This window comes from Strix aluco, chromosome 1, assembly GCF_031877795.1.
Source record: "Strix aluco isolate bStrAlu1 chromosome 1, bStrAlu1.hap1, whole genome shotgun sequence".
Taxonomy (NCBI): domain Eukaryota; kingdom Metazoa; phylum Chordata; class Aves; order Strigiformes; family Strigidae; genus Strix; species Strix aluco.
The window spans coordinates 125850397-125870839 of NC_133931.1; the positions used below are offsets into that span (position 1 = coordinate 125850397).

Consider the following 20443-nt stretch of genomic DNA (forward strand, 5'->3'; position numbering starts at 1 on the left):
TCCAAATTATGTTTACAAATATGCTGTGGACATACACTCCTTTAGTTACTATATCAGGACCACCAGCCTATTTTTCCCAGGTTACTGGGATTTTTGGAAGGTTATTTTTGTAATTTTCAGAATTACATGCTGCTCACATGTCCAAACTTTTGCACAACATGAATCCTGATTAATCTGTAGAAAAGTCTTATGATGGAGGTAAAACACTGATGAGAAACAGACATAAAGGAACTAATGCCAAAATATTCAAAAGTGTCACTTAATGTTCCACACTTTAATAGCACTGCAAGTGCTCAGCACCTCATAAAATCAGACAGTAAATTTCACAGACTGCACATCCAAATACAAGGGTATAGCAGATATTTATGGAAGGTCAGGGCTTGGTGACTTAGCCAAAACAGCACAGCTTGTCAGTAAAGTAGAACTGAGAACAAGATTAATGAGCCCATGCTCAGGTCACTAGATCACACCTAGGTCAAACATGAAGTCTTTTGTCTGTCTCAAGCCAGCAGAAGTGTCCCTGTGGTCATGGAAACCTTTCTTTGCCGAAAAGCACAGGGAAAGGGCTGCAGAATTATTAATTTCATTCTGTGTTTGAATAGTTCAGTTTTCTCATCTACACAGATCTCTCACCTTTCTGAGATCACTAAAATGTCATTGATTGGGCTGATGGCCTTAGACTTGGGAGAATCTCACTCAGCTGTGAATTTGCCATGAACCTTGTATATGACCTGGGTAAGTTCCTTTCTTTCTTTATCCCTTGATTCCCCATCTGAAAAAGGAGCATATCTGTGTAGCATAGAAAAGATAAAAGCAGTCAAGACTGCAAGGTGTTCAGGTAAGGAGAAGAGATATAACATAAGAAAGAAGGACTGATGCCTTCTGGGAGCTATAACAATTCTTCCTATTCTATATCTTTCTCCTACAACTATTCTTGAGATATTAATGAGAGTCCTTCCATGCCTTTATCTAACATGTTTTTTAATTCACGCTCATAGTTCAATAAATCTGTACATTGTGGAATGATAGCTCACCTCTTTCCCATAAGCTGCTTAACATGTGTAGCTTAAAGTACAGATAGAATTTAGCGATGGAAAGTGCTGTTCTATAAGGATTGTTGGCCAGCAGGGTGTGGGGTAAGTTTACTAGCTCCTGAAAGGTCTAGTCATCTAGAGCTAGCCATGTAGATGTTAGGATAGAAGTACTGAAGGCATCGATTTGTAGCCTAAAAGTGCTGCTCTAGATGCAGATGATTATGGTTAGATGCCCATTCCTTTTTGCTCATTCCTGGCTCCCATATCCCCCCACCAGAAATTAATGCTTCCTGTAACACACCAGCACACCTAGGTTTGTAACCCGTTCCCAGATATCGCTGGTTTAAGGTGAAAACAAAACCAGGAAGCACATTAAGAAGCCCTTTGGTCAGATCAGATCCAGATTTTTTTTCAATAGGGTGGACTGGGGATTGGTTACAGAAGAAGTTGAATCAGCAGAACAGATGGGGCAGAAATCCCTGGAAGCACTGCATGTGAGGGCTATGACTGCAACTGGAAACAATCTGATTATACTCTAACTCAGCTGTTGTTCCAGCTCTATCACACAAGTCCTGCTGCCCATGTGACTGGTTTTCTGCTTGTTTTTCTTCCCACAGTAGTATCCCCATAGCTTCTCTGCTGTAAAATATCACAACATGAAAAACCAGCAACATTCACACAGAACTTATCTGTATCAAGCATTTGCCACATCATGGTATAAAATGCCAGCTAACATAACCTTGAGGCTATGTGTAAGAGTAATGTAATGATTCCAGTATAAACTTGATGGAAATTTTACAGAATATGTTATTACTTCCCAGCAACACACTGGTAAGGACCTGTCATGGCTCAGCTGGTGCCTACATCAAGCAGTCCTCTAAGAAATAAAGCAAATAAATCTTAAAACCTTACACATTGAATTAGAATTCTGTCTAATATAAATTGACACCATTGAATCCCCTCACTTCTCAGTGTAGAACTATTATCTGACATGTATGCTCTCATCATGTTTTGGTTTAAGTTTATCAATGAATGAAATGTCTCCAGAAGTTAAGACTCTGCACCCCTTTATCTGAATTTTCACAATACTTTACTGATAACAACATAACTCACTTTCCAAAGCTGTTGGTGGAAGTTTTGTCTGCTTGGAGTCAGGAAGCTGACACGAACAACTTAATAGTTGCTGAATGATAGCTGGACTGATTTGTTTGAAGTGGTCCTTAGAAATGGAGGAAGAACTGTTTTTTAAAAATATCTTCACAAGTTCGTTGGCAGAGAAACAAACCTATGTAGAAAAGTACATACAGTTACTGAATATGTTGCATATACCTGCATTTAGTGCTGAGGTTAAATATAGAATCTTAGAAGAACACGGGATTATACAGCCTAGAAAAAATCTTGCTTTCCATATACTATTTTCTGGTTAAATTACTTTAATTACTTCAATTACTTCTAATTCATTTTTGTTTTTTTCCAGTTGATACTAATATATTTCAGAAAGACCAGAATCCTTGGGATGAAGTAGCACAATTTCTGTTGAAACCTGCTAACGTCATGGAGATCTGACACAATATCTCTAAATATTTTATTGTCATATGTGTTAAAAAAATATTTTAATGCTAACACAAATCATATTCTTAGCTATTAATGTAAGACTGCATTAATAGCAATAATATTGTTATTTATGTAAGGTACTACTCGTGTCAAGGCAGTACTGAAATTTATCCTTGTGCTGCATCTTTAGTAAGAACTAGTAAGAACTAAGTTGTTTTTTTAAAATTCTTTTAACAATGGTATGTCACTTTAAGGTCAGCAAACTAGATGTTACATAGTCTAAGTTTGGTCTGAAGATTACTTAATAATACTATTGTTAGAAGTACTTAAGAATTTCAGCTACTTTTTGTTCTTGTTAGAAACATCTCTGTCAAAAAAAAGAAACTTTTCTGGGGAACATTTATATTTTGAAAAATTTTCATGAAGAATTGGTTTTTCATCTCCAGGATGAAACTTTCAGTAAAAAATGTGAGCAGTTAGCATTAGAACAGTTCTAATTTCTGTAAGAACTTTTAAAAAGAAGAAGTCCAGATCAAATATGCTATCTTACTTAAGGAATACTCTTCATTTCTTAATCTCATTTGGTTAGTTGTGATTCAATTTAAAAAAAAAATATTTGTTTCTTTCATTTAAATTACTCTGCATCTGAGAATCAAGGGATTCCTAAATATTCATTTTTCTAATCACTGAAGCTTAGGTTTCTTTTGAAATAAAATTACTATTTAAATAAAAAAGTTGTAATTATCATTACTTTAAAATAACCCATTTAAAATGCAACACCTTGCTGATTTGTTCATCCATTAGCAAAGTAAAATATGCCTTGTAGCTCACTAAGAAACTGAATGAATTGAGCACTGATACATTTATTCTGAATACCACATTCAAGTCTTCAGGATAACAGGTGATCTTGCCACATGGATCTAGTCTGTTCTGCCTCCCAGCAGGAGAGCATGAAGACAATTCAGGAGCTACTATATTGGAAAAGACCTTCAGTTTGCCTGTTCTAGGTAGTGGTTTTGACTCTAGAAGTAGGGAACACCAACAAGTGGTATCAAGTTAGAAGTCTAGCTCGTGGCTGTTATGAGCAGCATTCCTCAATGGTCAGTACAGGGACTGATACTATTTAATATCTTCACCAATGAACAGAGTGCATTCACAGATGAAATCCAACTGGGACAAGTAGTCAATGTGCTGACGGGCATGGCTGATATTTAGAGGGATCTTGACAAGCCGAAGAAACGGGCTGACAAGACCTTCATGAAGATCAGCAAAGACAAATTTATTGTGCTTCAAACAGAATAATCCCATGAATTAATAAAGGCTGGGAAAAACTGACTGGAAGGTAGTTTTACAGAAAAAGCTCTTGGGGTCCTGACAGACAGCCTGAACATGAGTCACCAGTGTGCCCTTGTGGCAACGAAGGCTAACTGCACACTGGGCTGCATTAGCAAGAGTGTAGCCAACAGGTAGTGGAAAAAGATTATTGCCCTTCACTCAGGACATATGAGTCCACACCTGGACTATGTTCAGTTTAATAACCAGCAGTACAAGAAAAACATTGGCAAATTGAAGGAAGTCCAATGGAGGGCCACCAACATGGCTAGGGAACCACAGCACATGATGTGCTGGGAGAGGCTAAGGGATCTGGGTTTGTTCAGTTCAGAGAAGGGTTGGGGGGTATCTTAAGTCTTCAAGTATCTAATAGAGACAGAGTCTTCTCAGAGGTGTACAGCAAAAGGATGAGAGGCCATAGGTATTAGTTGCAGTAGGGAAAATTCCAATTTGCTATAATAAAAAAAAAACATCAAAATTAGGGCAATAAAGCACTGGTACAGGTTGCCCAGAAAGACTGTGGAATCTCTGTTTTTGGAGACATTCAGAATTCAGCTGGACACATCCCTGTGAAACTTGATCTGACTTTGATGTTGGCTCTGTTTTGAGAAGTAGGATAGACAAGATGAGGTCTGGGATTACTATGAACCTAAATTTGAATGTGATCTTATTATCAGGAATTTTAAATGAAAAAGCAAGATCTCATCTGAAAAAAAACCTGTCCACCCATGCATAAAAAAATAATTCCTAATGCTTATTTAGTAAAACGTTCTTGTAAGACTTGAGGCATGAGGACCTGCATCTTTTCCAGTTGCAAGCCCTAATCTTTTAAACTTTTTAACATAGGGAGGCAGAGTACTAAGTCTCAATTTATAAAGCAACTATGTGTGTACTCCTGGAGGATGATACTGAAAAAACAAGTAAATCAAATTTGCATATTCTCAATGAAAAACTGGATGGATGGATGGATGGATGGATGGATGGATGGATGGATGGATGGTTGGTTTCCAAAATCCATGTTTCTTTAATAAAGAATAATAAATGAATACATTGTGACATAGTTTAATGGAACTTAATATTATTGCTCTTATTAGATCATCTGCTGCTTACTTCTTTTATACACATTTTTAAAATCAGTAGAGATGATGACTTAAAAAGAAAGCAGTGACCTTTTTTCTTTGATAATGTTTCAAAATATAATTCCTATCTCAAAATCAAGTTACAGATCTTAATGTAGTTAGCAAACACAAGCCATAAATGAGGCAATGCCTCATATGTAACAGCATCTGTTACTAATGGAGTACAATGGCTATCATAGATATGTGCAGAAAGCAGGAGACAAAATTAGCAACACTGAAACACAAAGCCTTCTAATGGAATGATATGTCAAAGAAAATAGACATAGCTAGAAAGAAGAGGAATGGAATAAAACCGAGAAACTAAGAATTAATACAGAAGAGATGTTCTCTTCTCTCCAGATGTTTCTTTGTGACTTTTTCATCTATACAGAATATTTGGCTCTCAGTTTGACTCCCAAGCCTCAGATAACTCTTCTGAACACTTATCTTTTGAGTTACAGTCAGTCTCAGAAGTTCAAGAAATCAAAAACTGTGTTTTATAAATTCTTCTATTGCTGGAGAACAATTTTACTCCTTGTAAAGATAGTATCACTGCTGATTTCTGTCCTTCATAATTTAAAATTAATATGAAATACATTTAAAATGGCCTTCATTTAAAATTATATTAAGACACCATTAAATACCTCATCATGCTGATCAGCATGATTCTCTTTTGTGGTCAGCTGGAAAGAAATAAACATATTGATAGAGTATGTATTCCGAATGGAATAAAATTACATGGATAAATATCTATCAGAATGGCATTTAACCAGATGCCACTTGTGTCAGTTCCACATAATAAAATGACCAGCAAAAGTCAATTGCACATCGCTTACTCTCCTAAATGGAGATGAAACATTGTCTTTTAGTTAAATTGTAAAGAGCTCTAAACAGTAGAATCTTATTCTTTGAAGTATATATTTCAAATATATATGTCAAAATATACACAAAGTATATATTTTGAAGTCTCCTTTTATGTCTAAGGAATGTCATCCAGTCTAAAGGATGAAAGTCAGTTACCAACCTAATTATTGTTACAAACAAAATGTATTTATTTTCAAATATTAAGGATAAGGATAAAATTACCTGCAATGAGCCACTATCCTTCAAAGCCCTTAAAGAGGATGCTGAGTAGCAGCTAAAATTCTCTCTTATAGACTCTATACTTTCCAAAGAAGGTTTCTGGACTCCATAGATGGTTATTAAAAGCATTTGGAAGTGCCCAAACTTCAGTTTACAGAAGATTTTTAAAAACAACTTAAGCAGAAACCTTAATTTACTTTTTTTCCTTAGAACAACCTTCTTTCTCCAATGTCACTTAAGGTGTCCTAGAAGCTCTGTGCCATAAGAGCACAAGAAATCTCTAATAAATGTCTGAAAACATTGAAGCCATCGTACTACAGTCATCTGTGTCTTGAAGGAACATCTGATTCCACATAATACTAACTATTCTGTTAGCCCCTCCCAGCTGCTTTAATCACACATTCAATAGCCATAAAGTTCTTCCCCCAATTAATATTTAAACAGATATGACTATATAAAAATACATTTTTTCCAAAATCTACGTGACTTTTTGAAACTAGTAAATTTAACCTCAGAAATAATGTAGTGTTTGCAAACCAATGTGAAGTTTCATCACTGAAATGACCAATACTATATCTATGACCAATACTATAATAACATAAAAATAAATTAACCTGGTCCCAATCTGTGTTTCTTTCATGATCTTCAGAATAACCTTTCAGATAGTCTCCTTCTGTATGGTTTCCTTTGACTGGAATATTTCTGGTTCCAATAGCTCTGGTTGCCATACTATAACGTCTTCTTTTGTGACTGTGGAATTGTCCATTTGCAGTGCAGATCTTTTTGGCTGTAAGCACATTTAGTAGTTGTTCTAGTTCTAGTAATTCATTAGAAAACAGATATGTTACCATGGGAAAACACACATTTAAAAAGATAAAAACAAAAGTAATTAAAATTTTGTTAGTTTTGACATTAATTCATCTCCTCATTTTAATACTTTTTTCTCTCCTGAGTTTGGTACTGTAGGTAATTTCCACTTAACAACTCTAGAAGTTCAAGACACCTATATACTCAGCCTTTCCTTCTTTACTGTACCACACTTGGATGTTTTGCCTATGACTATCTCAGAGGAAAACAGATATGACTGAAATGTAATTCATCTTCCATGTAATTATCGATCTCTACCAAAGTTATCCACAAATTGCTGCTGAACAGCTTCACCATTCTTCAAATTTTCCCATGTAAATGGAACACCATGTTCCAGGTATTGGAAGGCCATGGCCAGATATTCAGATAGTCGAGAAAGACCAGGAAGACACATCCTTTATAGTGTCCTGAAAGCAATCTTCACAATGCTATGTTGCCCTTCGCATACTTCCACACACTGGAACACTTCTGAAGCAGATTTTCTCCCTCCTTTGGTTAACCTGGAAGCATGCCTGTTTATAGCACTGAAGTAGGAAGGAGGGAGCCAGGATCCCTAGTCCAAACCTGAGACAGTGCAGGGATGTATCCCATGACACAGCTTGAGTACAATGGGTGTGCCTGCTGATAAATGCTTGGTTATACAAGGGGGCATGCCATATCCTATCTTACTTATCACCCTCTTTCACCCCTGCATTTTCAAGATGAAACCATAGTGATAGTTTCTGTAAACCGGACTTTGTCCATTGGAAACAAAAGCAGTCCACAAATTAATTTCAAAGAATTTAATCAATGAGATTAAGAATTCTTCCATGTGATAATCCTTTATTTTTTAATGCTGTTATTCAGAAAAAGAAAATGGTATAATCGTAATGGTAAATCGTATAAAAAGGCTTGTGATAAGATGCTTGTCTACTTTCTTTGTCTTGAGCAAACAGATCTGAATGGAACTGAAGCTAGATTTATTTTCTAAATGTAGTTAACTCTAATTTTCCTTTTTTCCATGCTGCCAGTTCCTTGCACTTTCCTGAAGTTACTATTAAGAATTTGAATAATTTTATAGGGCCAATTTAATTAGCTTATGCTTAAAATACATTTACAATCTAACAAACTGCTTAAGAATATTTTTTTGTTTCTCAGAATGACACCCTGACTCCACCAACCATAAAGCCCTTCACTGGGGCTTGCATTTCACCATATATAGCTATTTAGTAGCACTGTGCCCAGATGGCTCCATCCATTCTTGTGAGTCAATTATTTTACAAGATCTGACTTGGCAATTTTAAATGAAGGGTTTTGCTGCAAAACCAGTTTATGCATGTGCAATCTAGGAGTCCAAGTTGAGGGCTGAGGATTTTGTTCTGTTTTTATTAATCACTTCTGTGATTCAATGTACCTCTGTGTAACCTAAGAGTGGTAAGAATGTTTTCACCTATGCCTAATACAACTTTTTAAGCTGTTGTAACCATATATAATGTAACTTTCTGAAAGTGCTTTGAAGAGCTTGTAAAGTGTTGCTATTAGCAGTTATCATAAACAAGGAAAAGTAGATGTCTTCTAATAACCTTCTAGATCCATAGTAGGACCCTGGGTTGATGGTTTAGCTTCTTGAACTGCTAATCATGCAGAATCTTTTACAGAACTTAATAGCAGCTGCTGAGAGCTCAACACTTGTGGGGGAGGTTTTTGGTTTGGTTTTTTGTTTGTTTTTTATTACTATTTTTGGACCACTCAGAACTCTCTTATACTTCTATTTATTTATGGTTAAGTAGCATTTCTGATACGTCTAGCAACAGAGCTCTTCAAGAAAATGAACTTTGCATATACCAGACTCACTGGCTGGGTACAAAGATCAGAAGGTGGGTAGGGAAGCACCAATCATAAAAATGTTTTCAGGTACAGCAGGCAGATATCAGAGAACATTTGGTCAAACCAGAGTTGCCTGTGGCTATTTCATCTCTTCTGGGGGTCATCTACACTGAGGTGTAAGAGACTAAGGTGTCTAATCTGGCTACCATACATGAATTATCCCATCTAACCCTAAATGCATCTTCCAATGTATAAAGAGCTGCATAAAGAATCAGTGTAAACAAGGCCCCACTGAATTCTGCCCTGACAGCTTGATTGCCACTCTCAGAGCTCTATTGGGTATTTCAGACTGTGCTGAGCAATTAAATAAATTAATGTGACGGTACAAATTTAATAATCTCAGTAACAATTTGTTTTATACCTCTCAGAGAATTATCAAAATAAGGAGTTTATTTTCCAATCTTGTTTTTAAATTTAGAAGAATCTACTTAACAGCTCTAAAATGAAATGGTATTTAAATCTAAAATGAAGTGCAAAAAGTCCTTTAGGCATTTAAAGATAGTTTACATCAAATGTGTGTTGCAAAAGGCAACTAGAGACGAATAAATAGCTTACCTGTCACTTGAAGCTCAGTGGTACTGTTCAGAGAATTGAAAATATATTTTATAAAGAATTCTGGGGAGGGCAAACTTGCTTTCCCCATACAGACTCCTTGGAGAGCCAGAGTAATGATTAAAGCAGCCAGGCGTGGAAGTGTGTTTTCATCAGCACCATCTCTGTCCATTATATCAGCATTTTTCTCCAGAATACTCACATCAACACACTGAAATCAGGAGAAAACAGCATGAAGACAGCCCTGGTCACCTCCATTTAAATAATCAGAGTGACAGGAGGAGAAACTGGAGAGAATGCTTTCACAGACAGACAGAGTAGAAAAAATACTAAAATTAAAGCTGTAATTGACAGCAGGACAGCAAATGAGAAACAGGACATTTTCAGGAGAACATGCATAGAATAAAAAAGCCTGAAATTTTACTCAGTGTCTGACAGGGAGGAAGAACAGTCCTTCGTTCAGGTTATTTTTGCTCAGTGTTATTTGCATGCTGTTTCTATTATTCCTGTGTCCTCCTCAATTGCATCTACGTCAAATTCCAGAAAGTGGCAGAAAAGGAAGGAATTTTTGTTAAGGCACAAGAAATCAACTCAAATAATAGACTTTAACTCTTTATCTCAAACTTCAGGAAGAATTGTCTTAATGTTTTGAGTTCACTATCTATTAAATGGAATCAATAATTTGTTAGGGGAGAGTTATCTAGGGACAATATGGAAATATATAATTCTGCAGATGAAGGGTGACTTCCCTGCTGGGTGACCATACAGGAGCAACAGTCGTGTGTGGATGTGTGCAGGTCTGAAGTGAGGGAGCAGGGTACAGCTCTCTCAGTTATGTGGAAACTTATTCCTGTTTTCTTCCATTTCTGCCTTTCTGGTTTATTTCACTGAAAACAGTTGGGATTTGAGAGAAACAAAAAAAATTGGTGAAAATTATTTAAATTCATTTGTCTCTAACCCCTATTAACTAAATTGAAAAGTCAACTAGATGAGCCAGGACAGTAATAACTTATTTTACACATACTCATCTTGCTATATATATGCCTTAAACACTGCAAGGAGGAGGCTGGCATTTCTTTTCCTGTCCATTCATTACACATTTTAATTTTCACAACCCAAAATTTCATCTCATTTCAAATAATATATTAGATGCTATGACTGAGAAGAGGGTATTTTCTGTGAAACCAAAACACATAAAGAGCCACTAAAAAGGCTTTTCTTCAATTACTACCCTGCATCATTGGACCTTTTCCATAACTCAAGTGTTGTGATTGTAAGCATTAGAATTAGTCTATAATGTTTTGAGTACTTTTCATAAAAAACCCCTCTTTGCCCTCATGTCAATGAGTGGTGAAGTCTCAGTTACTGAACAGGCTTGACAACTGGTCATACTGCCAGCATAAACAAACAGACCACACAGTAAAGCACTTTATGGATTGTTATTCTATCTTGACATGCCAAATACCCACCGATGCCTCTTTATGGTTGCCCAGATACCATTGGAGTTCTTGGAAATCAGCACGTTCACCAAGACTCAGAACCAAAAGTACTGATCAATGAATAATTTATGATGGGAAACGGTTACACAAAGAACACAGAAAGAGGAACTGGAGGCCCTCAACATTCTGCTGCACAGCCAGGACTCCTAGCCGTCTTCTGTTTGCGTAGGAAACTCTACTACTGTATGGTGTAAATTAAAATCTAATGAAATGAAAAAGAAAAGGGCAAATTCAAACTTCGCAATAAACCAAATTTAACTGTATATTATGAACAGATCTAAGGGGCTTCTCACAGGAGGTCAACCTGTACTTTAGGAGTTACCTAATCTGACAAAACCTTATTTTATTGTCCACTACAATGAAGACAATTTTTCTTTAGATTGTGAACTCTAGAATATTATTGTTATTTTATAGACCCTAATTGAGATAAGGAATAATAAACAGTGGTAAGAACACTCACTGAATGTTTCCTGACTTAAAAGGATGTTTTTAGCTCAATATATTTAGCTCATTTATACTCAATATGCTTTTTTAAAAAAAAAAAAAAAAGTTTAAATTTAGGCTTATCGGTATCAGTCTTTCTACAAGGCATATTTGTGCTGCTAGATAATTAGTCACAAATATATGTATCCCAACTGAAGGAAACCATATCTTTGGACAGATTCCTTGTTCCGCCCTGCTTTGGATGGACATGGAAGTGAAGGGCTTGGCAAGGATTTCATCACAGCAAAATGATTCATAATTTCTGCTACACAGCCAGATCAGTATTGGATCTGTTCTTTATACCATTTAAATACAATTACTGCTAGTGTATCTATACTAATAAATATGAGAGATGAGAAAGTATTTTCTGTCCTTGAAGCCAAGTGCATTGCATCTACACAGCTATGCCCTTTTCCATCTGCCCTACACAGGGCAACTGCATCTAAATTACCTATTGGGAATGGTCCCTAATATACACTATCATCTCCCCAACTGTGTGTCAGAGGACTCTGTGGAAGTGCTAGGTATGCGTGCCAAAGCAAGTCAAGGAGAAGGCTGGTATTAAACAGCGTGTACAACAAAAGACCACTGCTCAGCCTTGTGCTCTCACACTGTTATTTTCCAGTTTTCTGGAGGACCATGATACTGACACAATGTCTGAACTAGCTTAAAGGCATTGTATCAGAAATAAATATGAAATTATTTTTACTTATGTTTTCTTTACCTGGGTTTCAGAAGTTTTAAAATGTTGCCTTACTGCAGCCAAAATATCTTCAGTTTCATTCCGTGAAAAATAATAACAGTCTTCATCATGTCTTAAACTAAGCATACTCTGTAGGTAAAATTTATAATCCTTATTATTCAAGCTGAGTTCTGAAGAACACACATCTCTATGATGAAGAATGTAGTAGAGAAGAATAAGAGAAATTCTCTCAAATACTTCTTCGCTGAGATGGTCTTCTAAATCTCCACCAGCTATTAGTAACAAAGCATCTGGTTCAAGGCACTGTGAAAAAATAAAAAGATATGGAAATTCAACTCAAGCAACACATTGCTAGTCATCTGCAAATACAGAGAGGAGAGCAGGAAAATTCAACTCTTACATTTAAGGGATAGAACCTAAGCCTACACAGATATGGGCTTGATGGAGCAGCAGGAGGAGGGTGCAGGTAATTCATTGTAGTTCTATGGCTGCAAGATCACACCTTTTTTTTTTTTTCCAGAGCCCCTTCTGTTTTTAAGAAATGTCAAGTAACCAAGGGATTTAAGATTTACCACAAAACAAGACTAACTCTGATAAATCATTGTAGAGAATTAAAAGTCTTCCACTGGCTTCAACAGATTATATTTCTGTTATAAATATATTAGAAAAGGGCTAGGGCTATTCATATTTTTACCTGTGCATTCTATAGGTGTTTATATTATAAGACAAAGACTGTATCTGGACTGTAGTTAATTCAGGGTATGTAAACGGACGTTATATCAAATTCAACAAGCTGTTAAGAGACTTAATTGACCCTGCAATTATACAGCTATTTTTATTTTTTCTCAGTGAATTCTGTTAACTGGAACAGTTTGGTCCAGTGCAGAGAGCCAGCACAAGCTCTCAACACCATGTAGTCCTCCAAATGCATTTCAAGAGGGACTGAAATGATATGCTCACCCTGTGAGCATTCTATCTGAGCACGTATTTTTTTAATATATATGTATATATAAAAACCCTTCCATTTTTCTTGATACAAAGACACTTTCCAGAAACTTTTGCCAGCTCAAGCAAAAGTTAGTCTTTAAAATTATACCAGAAGACTAATAGAGCTCTGTGTCAGGCTATGGGAAATAAGATACTGAATTCCAGAATAAAGATTTTTTTCTTGAAGAGATCCTGTAACTATTGTCATTCGCTGTGTAGCTGGTTTTTTTCCAACTGGCTCCTTTCCAAGCATGTTACAGGTGTGTCAGCTAATCTCAACTACTATGGTAGAACAGCCGGACTGTACATTTCAGAGGAGAAACTATAACACATAAAGGTACCCTGGGAGGATTAAAACTGCACTCTAATAAATTCATGAATACAGACAGAACCTACGGCGTGGCTCCCCTTGTATGTTCGTTTTCCTACACAGAAGCAGAGTAGAATCAAACACATATTTGTCATGTTCAGAAGCCAGTGTTTCTTGGGGGAATTGAGAGAGCTGCTACTTTTTAATAGAAATAATTCTAACAAAAATTCTCACAAATATTCAGTCTAAATAAAAAAGACAACTGTGGATGGTAATTGCCAAATTAAATATTTATACTCGTAAATAAACTAGATTACTGGATGATCCGCTGTGCCCTGCCTACATTGTCTACCAAGGTCTACAATTCTAACTTTTTCTAATGCATGTCTCTGAGCATTGGTATTTGGGCTAGGAGGAATACAGCTTTTATGTTTTCTGTCCCAAAAGACTTGAAGTTCGTGAACCAGCCTTTTCAAACACTCAGTAGCAATGCAATAAACATACTGCACATAGCGGAAGATTTTCAAAGGCTTCTATAACATTTCAAAATCCAGTGAGGATAAATTGTATTCAGTGAGACTGTTTGCTCTTGCAAGGAAGATGACTGCAAAGGAAATTGCTAATTGGAAGGAAGCAGGTAAGTTGTAAAACATGCAGCTACTCTGTAGTATATGGGTAGCCCATAGAGAGTAACCCTTGAGGAGATACCAAGAGGATATAAATTGGTTCATCACTGGTTATTTTTCTGTTATTAATATTTTACAGGCATAACCATCTGCATGGCCTTGGTTTAGAAATGCTTATTTGCTACAAAAAAAGAGGCCAACTTTGAACCTGGGCACTGAACCCTGAGTTTCTTTTGTTTAAGAGGCCAGAAGTTAGAAAAAATTATCTTACCACTGCAAGAGATATATATGGCTTTTGTATGCTTAGGAGATAAAGTGTCAGATGCCGTTCAATAGCCACCAGCCCCTGCCCAAAGAGTCTTGGGGCCAATACGTAACAACAAACCAAAGAAGGGTCTAAAAACTTCACTGCTTTTAAATACCCACTGGAGACATCATTAAAAATGAAAAAAAATTCTGAAAACAAAGTCATGTGGTATGACTGGAATCCTGGATTTAGAAGGGAAAGTTGAGTCTGGAATCAATTAGTTATTCTGAACAAGTATGGCAAACAACATGCCAAGCTAAGGTGGGGCATTCTGTTTCAAATTTTGATGATCTTGAAAGATAGTGTTTCTCACACAGTTTTTGCTATCTTGGTTTACCAAATGTTCTTAAATCATCTTGGAAGATTTCAGCACAGTGCCATGTGGGCTGCATGTGACTGAAGATGCCGTCTACCTCTCATGGATTTTCTATAGACAACTGTGTTCATGTGGCACTGGCAGTGCAGCATGTGTGCAGTGTTACTGACACAGCCAACACTGAGACGTACTGGAAATGGTGAAAGTCCTCAAATTCTTCCCACAGGAAATTTCCAAGATGAAACCTAAACAGAGCAGAAGTCCTGACCAAAGCAAGCCCCAGCTAAGTTTCTCTTAGATTTTCTCCATTCAAGGACACAGTGGGCATGCATTCCACAAATACAGAAAAAAATATGGCAATCCAGAGAAGCAAAACAAAGAGGGAGAACAAGAAGGCCTAGACCCCTGTTTTGTGACGTTTAGGTGTACTCTATACCCATTACTGTTTAATACATTCTCAACTTTTAATCTGGGTCCATATCTGATACATGTGCATTGCTCATATGTGCAAAGAGAAAAACTGCACAATCTTCTTCATAAAAATTGCCCATTTAGGGAATAACAGGCTCCTATATCATTTCATGTATGAAATTTCACGTTGAGGCTCATATGAAAAATGGGAGCATTTGCAGAAAGGGCCAATTAAATGAGTAGTTGTCTACTGCATGGGAGAAAAAGATCTCCATTTCATTGGCTTGACAGATTGCCAATAATAGTATATTGTGAAAGCGTTCACCTTAATGACCATCCTTATAATTCTGATATAAAGTGACACTCTGCTGTATGTAGGTCACTGAACAATGCCAGAGCTAGAGTAACATTAATCAAAGCCAAGACTGACCAAGCCCTCTGTAGTCCCTTTCAGCTAAGTCGCTCACTTACCACTGTCTCCGTCCTACCAGAACCTATGAACTTATTATACTTGTTCGCTTCTTTCTGAAATCGGGAAGCAGTTCTGAAAATATTCTCAACTCAGTTAGAAAACCAAACCTTCTGTGAAGCTGTACCCTGGACAATTTCCAGTTTCATTTGGATTTGTAGATTCATTGTTCTGCCTTTAATTTTCCTTGACCTGAACTGCTTACTGAAATTCTCCCCTAAATCTTGAATATTTCAGTGAAGTGGCACATAAACCTGAGACAATCCTGTCTGGGTTTTATTTTTATGAACTAAAATGCAGAACATAAAAAAAAATGGCAGAACCAGTCCCCAATTTTTACCTCTGTCTTTCCACAGTGGAAATCCTCTGTGTCCCAAATTCAAGCTCATGCTTTTATAGTTAGATCAGGGTAAAGTAAAAAAATCTTTGCTGGAAATTAAACACTTGACAATTTTTAAAGGAAAATTATTAGTGTTATGCGACTGAAGCTTGGCATTTTTAAGAAATGCCTCTCATGTTTGGAATATCTCTTCATGAGCTCAAACAATTAATATTAATAATTCAGAATGAAACAATTAAAGCAGGGAGAATTTCTTGCTGCAACAACAAGCCCTTTATATGTTTAGGTTTTGTATTCAGGAGAGTATCACTGTAATAAATAATTTTAAACTCACTGATGATCCTGTAAAGATACCCCTCATTAATTGAAGCACTAACCAGATTACAATCCTCTTGCATGCCATAAATCCGCTGTGGGCACTCAGCTCTCTCCAGTAACATTTTGACCAGTTCTCGTGAGTGGTTCATGTGGAGCTCAGTGTTGTCAGCTGAAAGAACGCGTAAAACTTCCATCAGATAGCCTCGGCTGGGAGCATAGCTGCCATCCTGCCCATGCTCTTCCCCAGGCTGTCCTTCAGCAATGAGCACGCTGAATATGAAAGCAGAACATACCACCCCAAGAGCTGGATGCTTGGTCAGAAAACACATCTCCTCTTCCTGCAGTGCGTGATCTGCACTGAATGTTGAATTGTTGTTTGCACTTCACAGCTTAAACTTGAAACCTGAGGAATCTGAATGGTAAAGGGGAAAAAAACCCCAACCCTTTAATTAGTGTGAATGCAATATGTTTGAAAGGATTTATTAATTGGTCGGCTAAGCTGATTTGCAGTGACAAGCTGTTTTTGAACAACAGGGAGCCTGTAAGGGCTTTACAGCCCAGAACAGCAGGAAACTAAGACAACCATGGCCTTAAAACTTCTGTAGAATTACCAACAAGAGGTTGACTCAGAGTGCCCTTCCCTCCTCATAAAAGTAAAGTGTATGGTTTTCATTTCAGTGTTATGTTATTGCATTCACTAATAATCCTCTTCAGTAAGAACAAGAAAATACCATAGCTTTCACTTTCATTCCATTATGAAACAGGTTTTTAGTAGCAAAAATAGCTGTAAATAAAGATTACTAGTCTAATTCTGATATGAATGTGCACTGATTATGTTACACGGAAATGATATAGAGCAGGTTGTATTTTCAAAACACTTTACCAACATTACCGAACTCCAGTCATACAACATAAAACAAGAATGAACAGGATGTACTTAAAAATTAGTGATATTTTATGATCAGATGAAACAGTTACAAAACCAAGGTCATAATTTCATTCATAGAACTCAGTGAATAAACAAGACAAACACACCAGAAGCAACAAGTTTAACTTGTTAACTCTAGATGCAAAAGGCATTTTGAACTGTAAATCTGTCTTGTCACGATCCTTCTTAATATACCATTTTCTCTGCTTTAACAATAATCTATCTCAATATTAAAGTGCAAGAAATATAAAAGTGTTTCACTTCTGTCTTCCACAAAGAGATTTTCATATTATTGATGGGCAGATGCTGGCAGTGACATACATTTTCAGATGATAATACACGTGTGTTAAGCAGCCACACATAACTTCATCTTCTTTTAAATGCAATATGATATGTGTGTCTCTTATTTTAAAAGAAACTCTACCAATGAAGTATTTAAAATGCAAAAAGAGCTGCTGAATTCTAATTGGCATTCACTCAGATAAAGGTTAGTATGTTTTTAGATGTTAGGAAATCTTTTGGTATTTCTATATACTTTACTGTTAGCAGTTAGGAATATGTATCATTGTTACGGGGATGCACTAACTTCTAAACATTATTTTCTTACCTTCTGAAGGGAAAAAGAATGCTTGTGTATCTAGCTTTGTGGCCTTCTGAATCCTCATAAGTATTTAGCTGCTGGAAGTCCAATGTTTTTAAAATTCCTTGATGGTGCTCTGGAAGCTGGAGAGGATTAGTTTATTGCTGCCTTGAAAAGTTTTCAGTTGCTATGGAGAGAGCTGCTCTTAAGGTAACAATGGAGGTGGAAAGGAATTAGTACATGTTCTTCTTGGCAAGTTCTAAGCATCACGTAATTGAATATATTTCACATATTTTAGCAGTTATCATTTTATATAAACAGTCTCTATTTTAGCAGTGCAAGATGTATAAAATCTATTGAAGAATGTATTTCATTACAACGGATAATATATGCAAGCACTCTAACTGTTCTCTACATTACTACATTATCTGATCAATTTTACAATGAACCTAAATTTCTTTTTTTCATCAAAAGATGACTTCTTTTTGCAAATATGAGAACAGAATAGAAATAGAAATCTTTTCAAGCACCTCCACACAAAAATGGTATTTTTCTTTGGGAAATACTGTCCATAGAGAACAGGCTCTTTCATCCCCACTTAATTCTGTGCCACATTTGCACCAATTAAAAAAGCTGGGATAGCTCAGACTGCAGTGAAAAAAAATTTCTTCCACCCACTCAGATTTTCCAGAAGGATGCTGTTACAAAGTCAACATTTACATCACCAAGGCATTACAATATTACTGCACTGGAAGTTAGTGAAAACTGTTATGACTGACAGACTTCCACAGCAACAGGTATACCAGTCATATCATTCTCCCACCTTTCAAACCTTCAGTGCAGTAATGAAGAATTAGCATCTCAGTTGGCTCAACAAATCCTGTGAAGCAGTAAGCCTGTAGTAATAAAAACATCATAATTCTCTTTAAAGCCAGATTGACAAAAAATCCTGGGTTCTAAAAAGCCGGTAATGTTTCCTATAAGGTGATGAGCTCAAAGGGGACAGCCTTGTTTTAGTACGGCTGAGAACTGGCAACTGATACTGACTATAAAATAAAATTAAACTGACCACACCAGCTTGAGGAAAGAGCAAAATGTAAACAAATGTTCTCAAAAATACAGAGTACAAGTACATGGAAGCATGTAAAAACTCTTGTGTGATCAAGGCTGAGCATTTTAAAAATCAGTCCTACTATTAGATATCCAAGTACAAAAATCCCCTGAGATTTGTATCAAATTATCTTTTACTTCATAAATTACAAAAGATATTTATCAAATTAACATTGTCAAATATGCAACTTCATGCAAACAAGAATTACAGAAATTTTAATCTCAAAAATTAATTTTTATATGAATGACTGAAAAGCAGAAACACATAATATGGATCTCCTCTAGCTTTTACATAATTTGCTCTGTGAAACAAAGCTAACTACATCCAGATTTGTTCCACTAATAAAAGTAATTCCTCAGATAATGAGGGAATAGCTTCCAGCATTTAATTCCAGGGTTTGCTCAATTGCCAAATAAACATAGAATAGGTTTATCTGTATATAATTTGGTGTTTTGTATATAATTACAAATTGAAACTAAGAATTCATTCTATCCAATTAAAGTGTACAAACAGAGGGTGAATTGTTTCGATTTATTGAGAGAAGCTAACATTTAAAAAAGCTTTTGATGATTTATAACTATTGAAAGCTGCTGAGAGAAGATTTACATAATAATACTGGCTGTATCTTACATTAACATTTATATTAGAGAGTGATGGTAAAAAAAGGAAACATTCAGTGTATTAAAAAAAACCAGTAATTGGTACAGGGTACTATGGCTGATTTCAAAGGAGAATTCATTTCCCTCTAAGACTGAGTGTTGCAAACCTCCTCTGGCTTGTAAATGAGCTTCTCAGTGGTGGCAAAATCACTGATGGTGACTCAAGCCTCAGTCTCTGCTTCTACCCCTGACACCAGAGCACTACCTGTTTTTTCAGTCATGCCACTGTCATCAAAGAAGTTTTCTGTCTACATAGTCCTTGAATTACTACTTTTGAAGTAATTGCTATCATCAGTTGCTAAGTCCTCTTTTCAAACCCTTCTGCAGTAGCATTATTCTCCCATCCTGATGCTGTGCCAACTGATAAAATGGGACAGTGATAATAACTGAGCTGTGTAGTTAGATGCCTATTAGAAGTTTGCTGAGACAGAAAGAAATCACTGGTACCGTTTAATGTCTTAAAACCTCCTAAAGGACCTATCATTATTATTGTTCTCTCATCTGTTATAAATCTTTGCCATTTTGGTTCAAATTTGATTGCATGTCTTTTGGTGATTTTTAATAAAGGGGAAAAAAAAGTCCATGCACAATGCTCATAAGCCAGTCACTCTCTGCTTAGTGTAGAATGATAATATGAGTGGAAGAAAGAGCCCTCAGAGGAATTGGGGAACAGGGGTAACTCAAATTGAAGTTTACCATTCTAACATGACGACAGACTGTATATAGCAAAAACAGAGGCATGATGAACCTCCTGATTAAATAAGCAAATGAAACTTTTTTTCATTATTATTCCATTCTACACTTAGTTAAGGACCTTGGCATGATCAAGCAAGGACTTGAGCTCAAGAATTTGCAGAGATTATCAATCATTTTTAATCAGTTTGAACAGTTACCATGCAGGGATACTTACAAGAGAGTAACTGATTGCTGACAGGCATAGGTACATGTTCCAGGAAAATAAGTAATCAAAAAAAAAAAAAAAAAAAGATA

General features: G+C 36.2%; 1 protein-coding gene across 6 annotated transcripts in view; it reads right to left on the reverse strand.

Moving 5' to 3' along the window:
• SLC39A12 (solute carrier family 39 member 12) overlaps window positions 1-17799 on the reverse strand; it is a 36470-nt gene extending 18671 nt beyond the window's left edge. For 3 of the 6 annotated variants that reach the window (XM_074848940.1, XM_074848932.1, XM_074848976.1), the window contains exons 1-6: window positions 17711-17799; window positions 16235-16587; window positions 12113-12394; window positions 9410-9617; window positions 6736-6938; window positions 2148-2319 (exon numbers count right to left, since the gene is read on the reverse strand). In XM_074848940.1, coding sequence (XP_074705041.1) covers window positions 2148-2319; window positions 6736-6938; window positions 9410-9617; window positions 12113-12394; window positions 16235-16504 — 1135 coding nt within the window. In that variant the 5' untranslated portion in view covers window positions 16505-16587; window positions 17711-17799. Of the gene's footprint in view, window positions 1-2147; window positions 2320-6735; window positions 6939-9409; window positions 9618-12112; window positions 12395-16191; window positions 16588-17710 lie in introns of those variants that run through there. The other 3 variants (XM_074848957.1, XM_074848948.1, XM_074848966.1) reach the window with 3 other exon arrangements.
• Between the last annotated feature and the right edge of the window lie 2644 nt (window positions 17800-20443).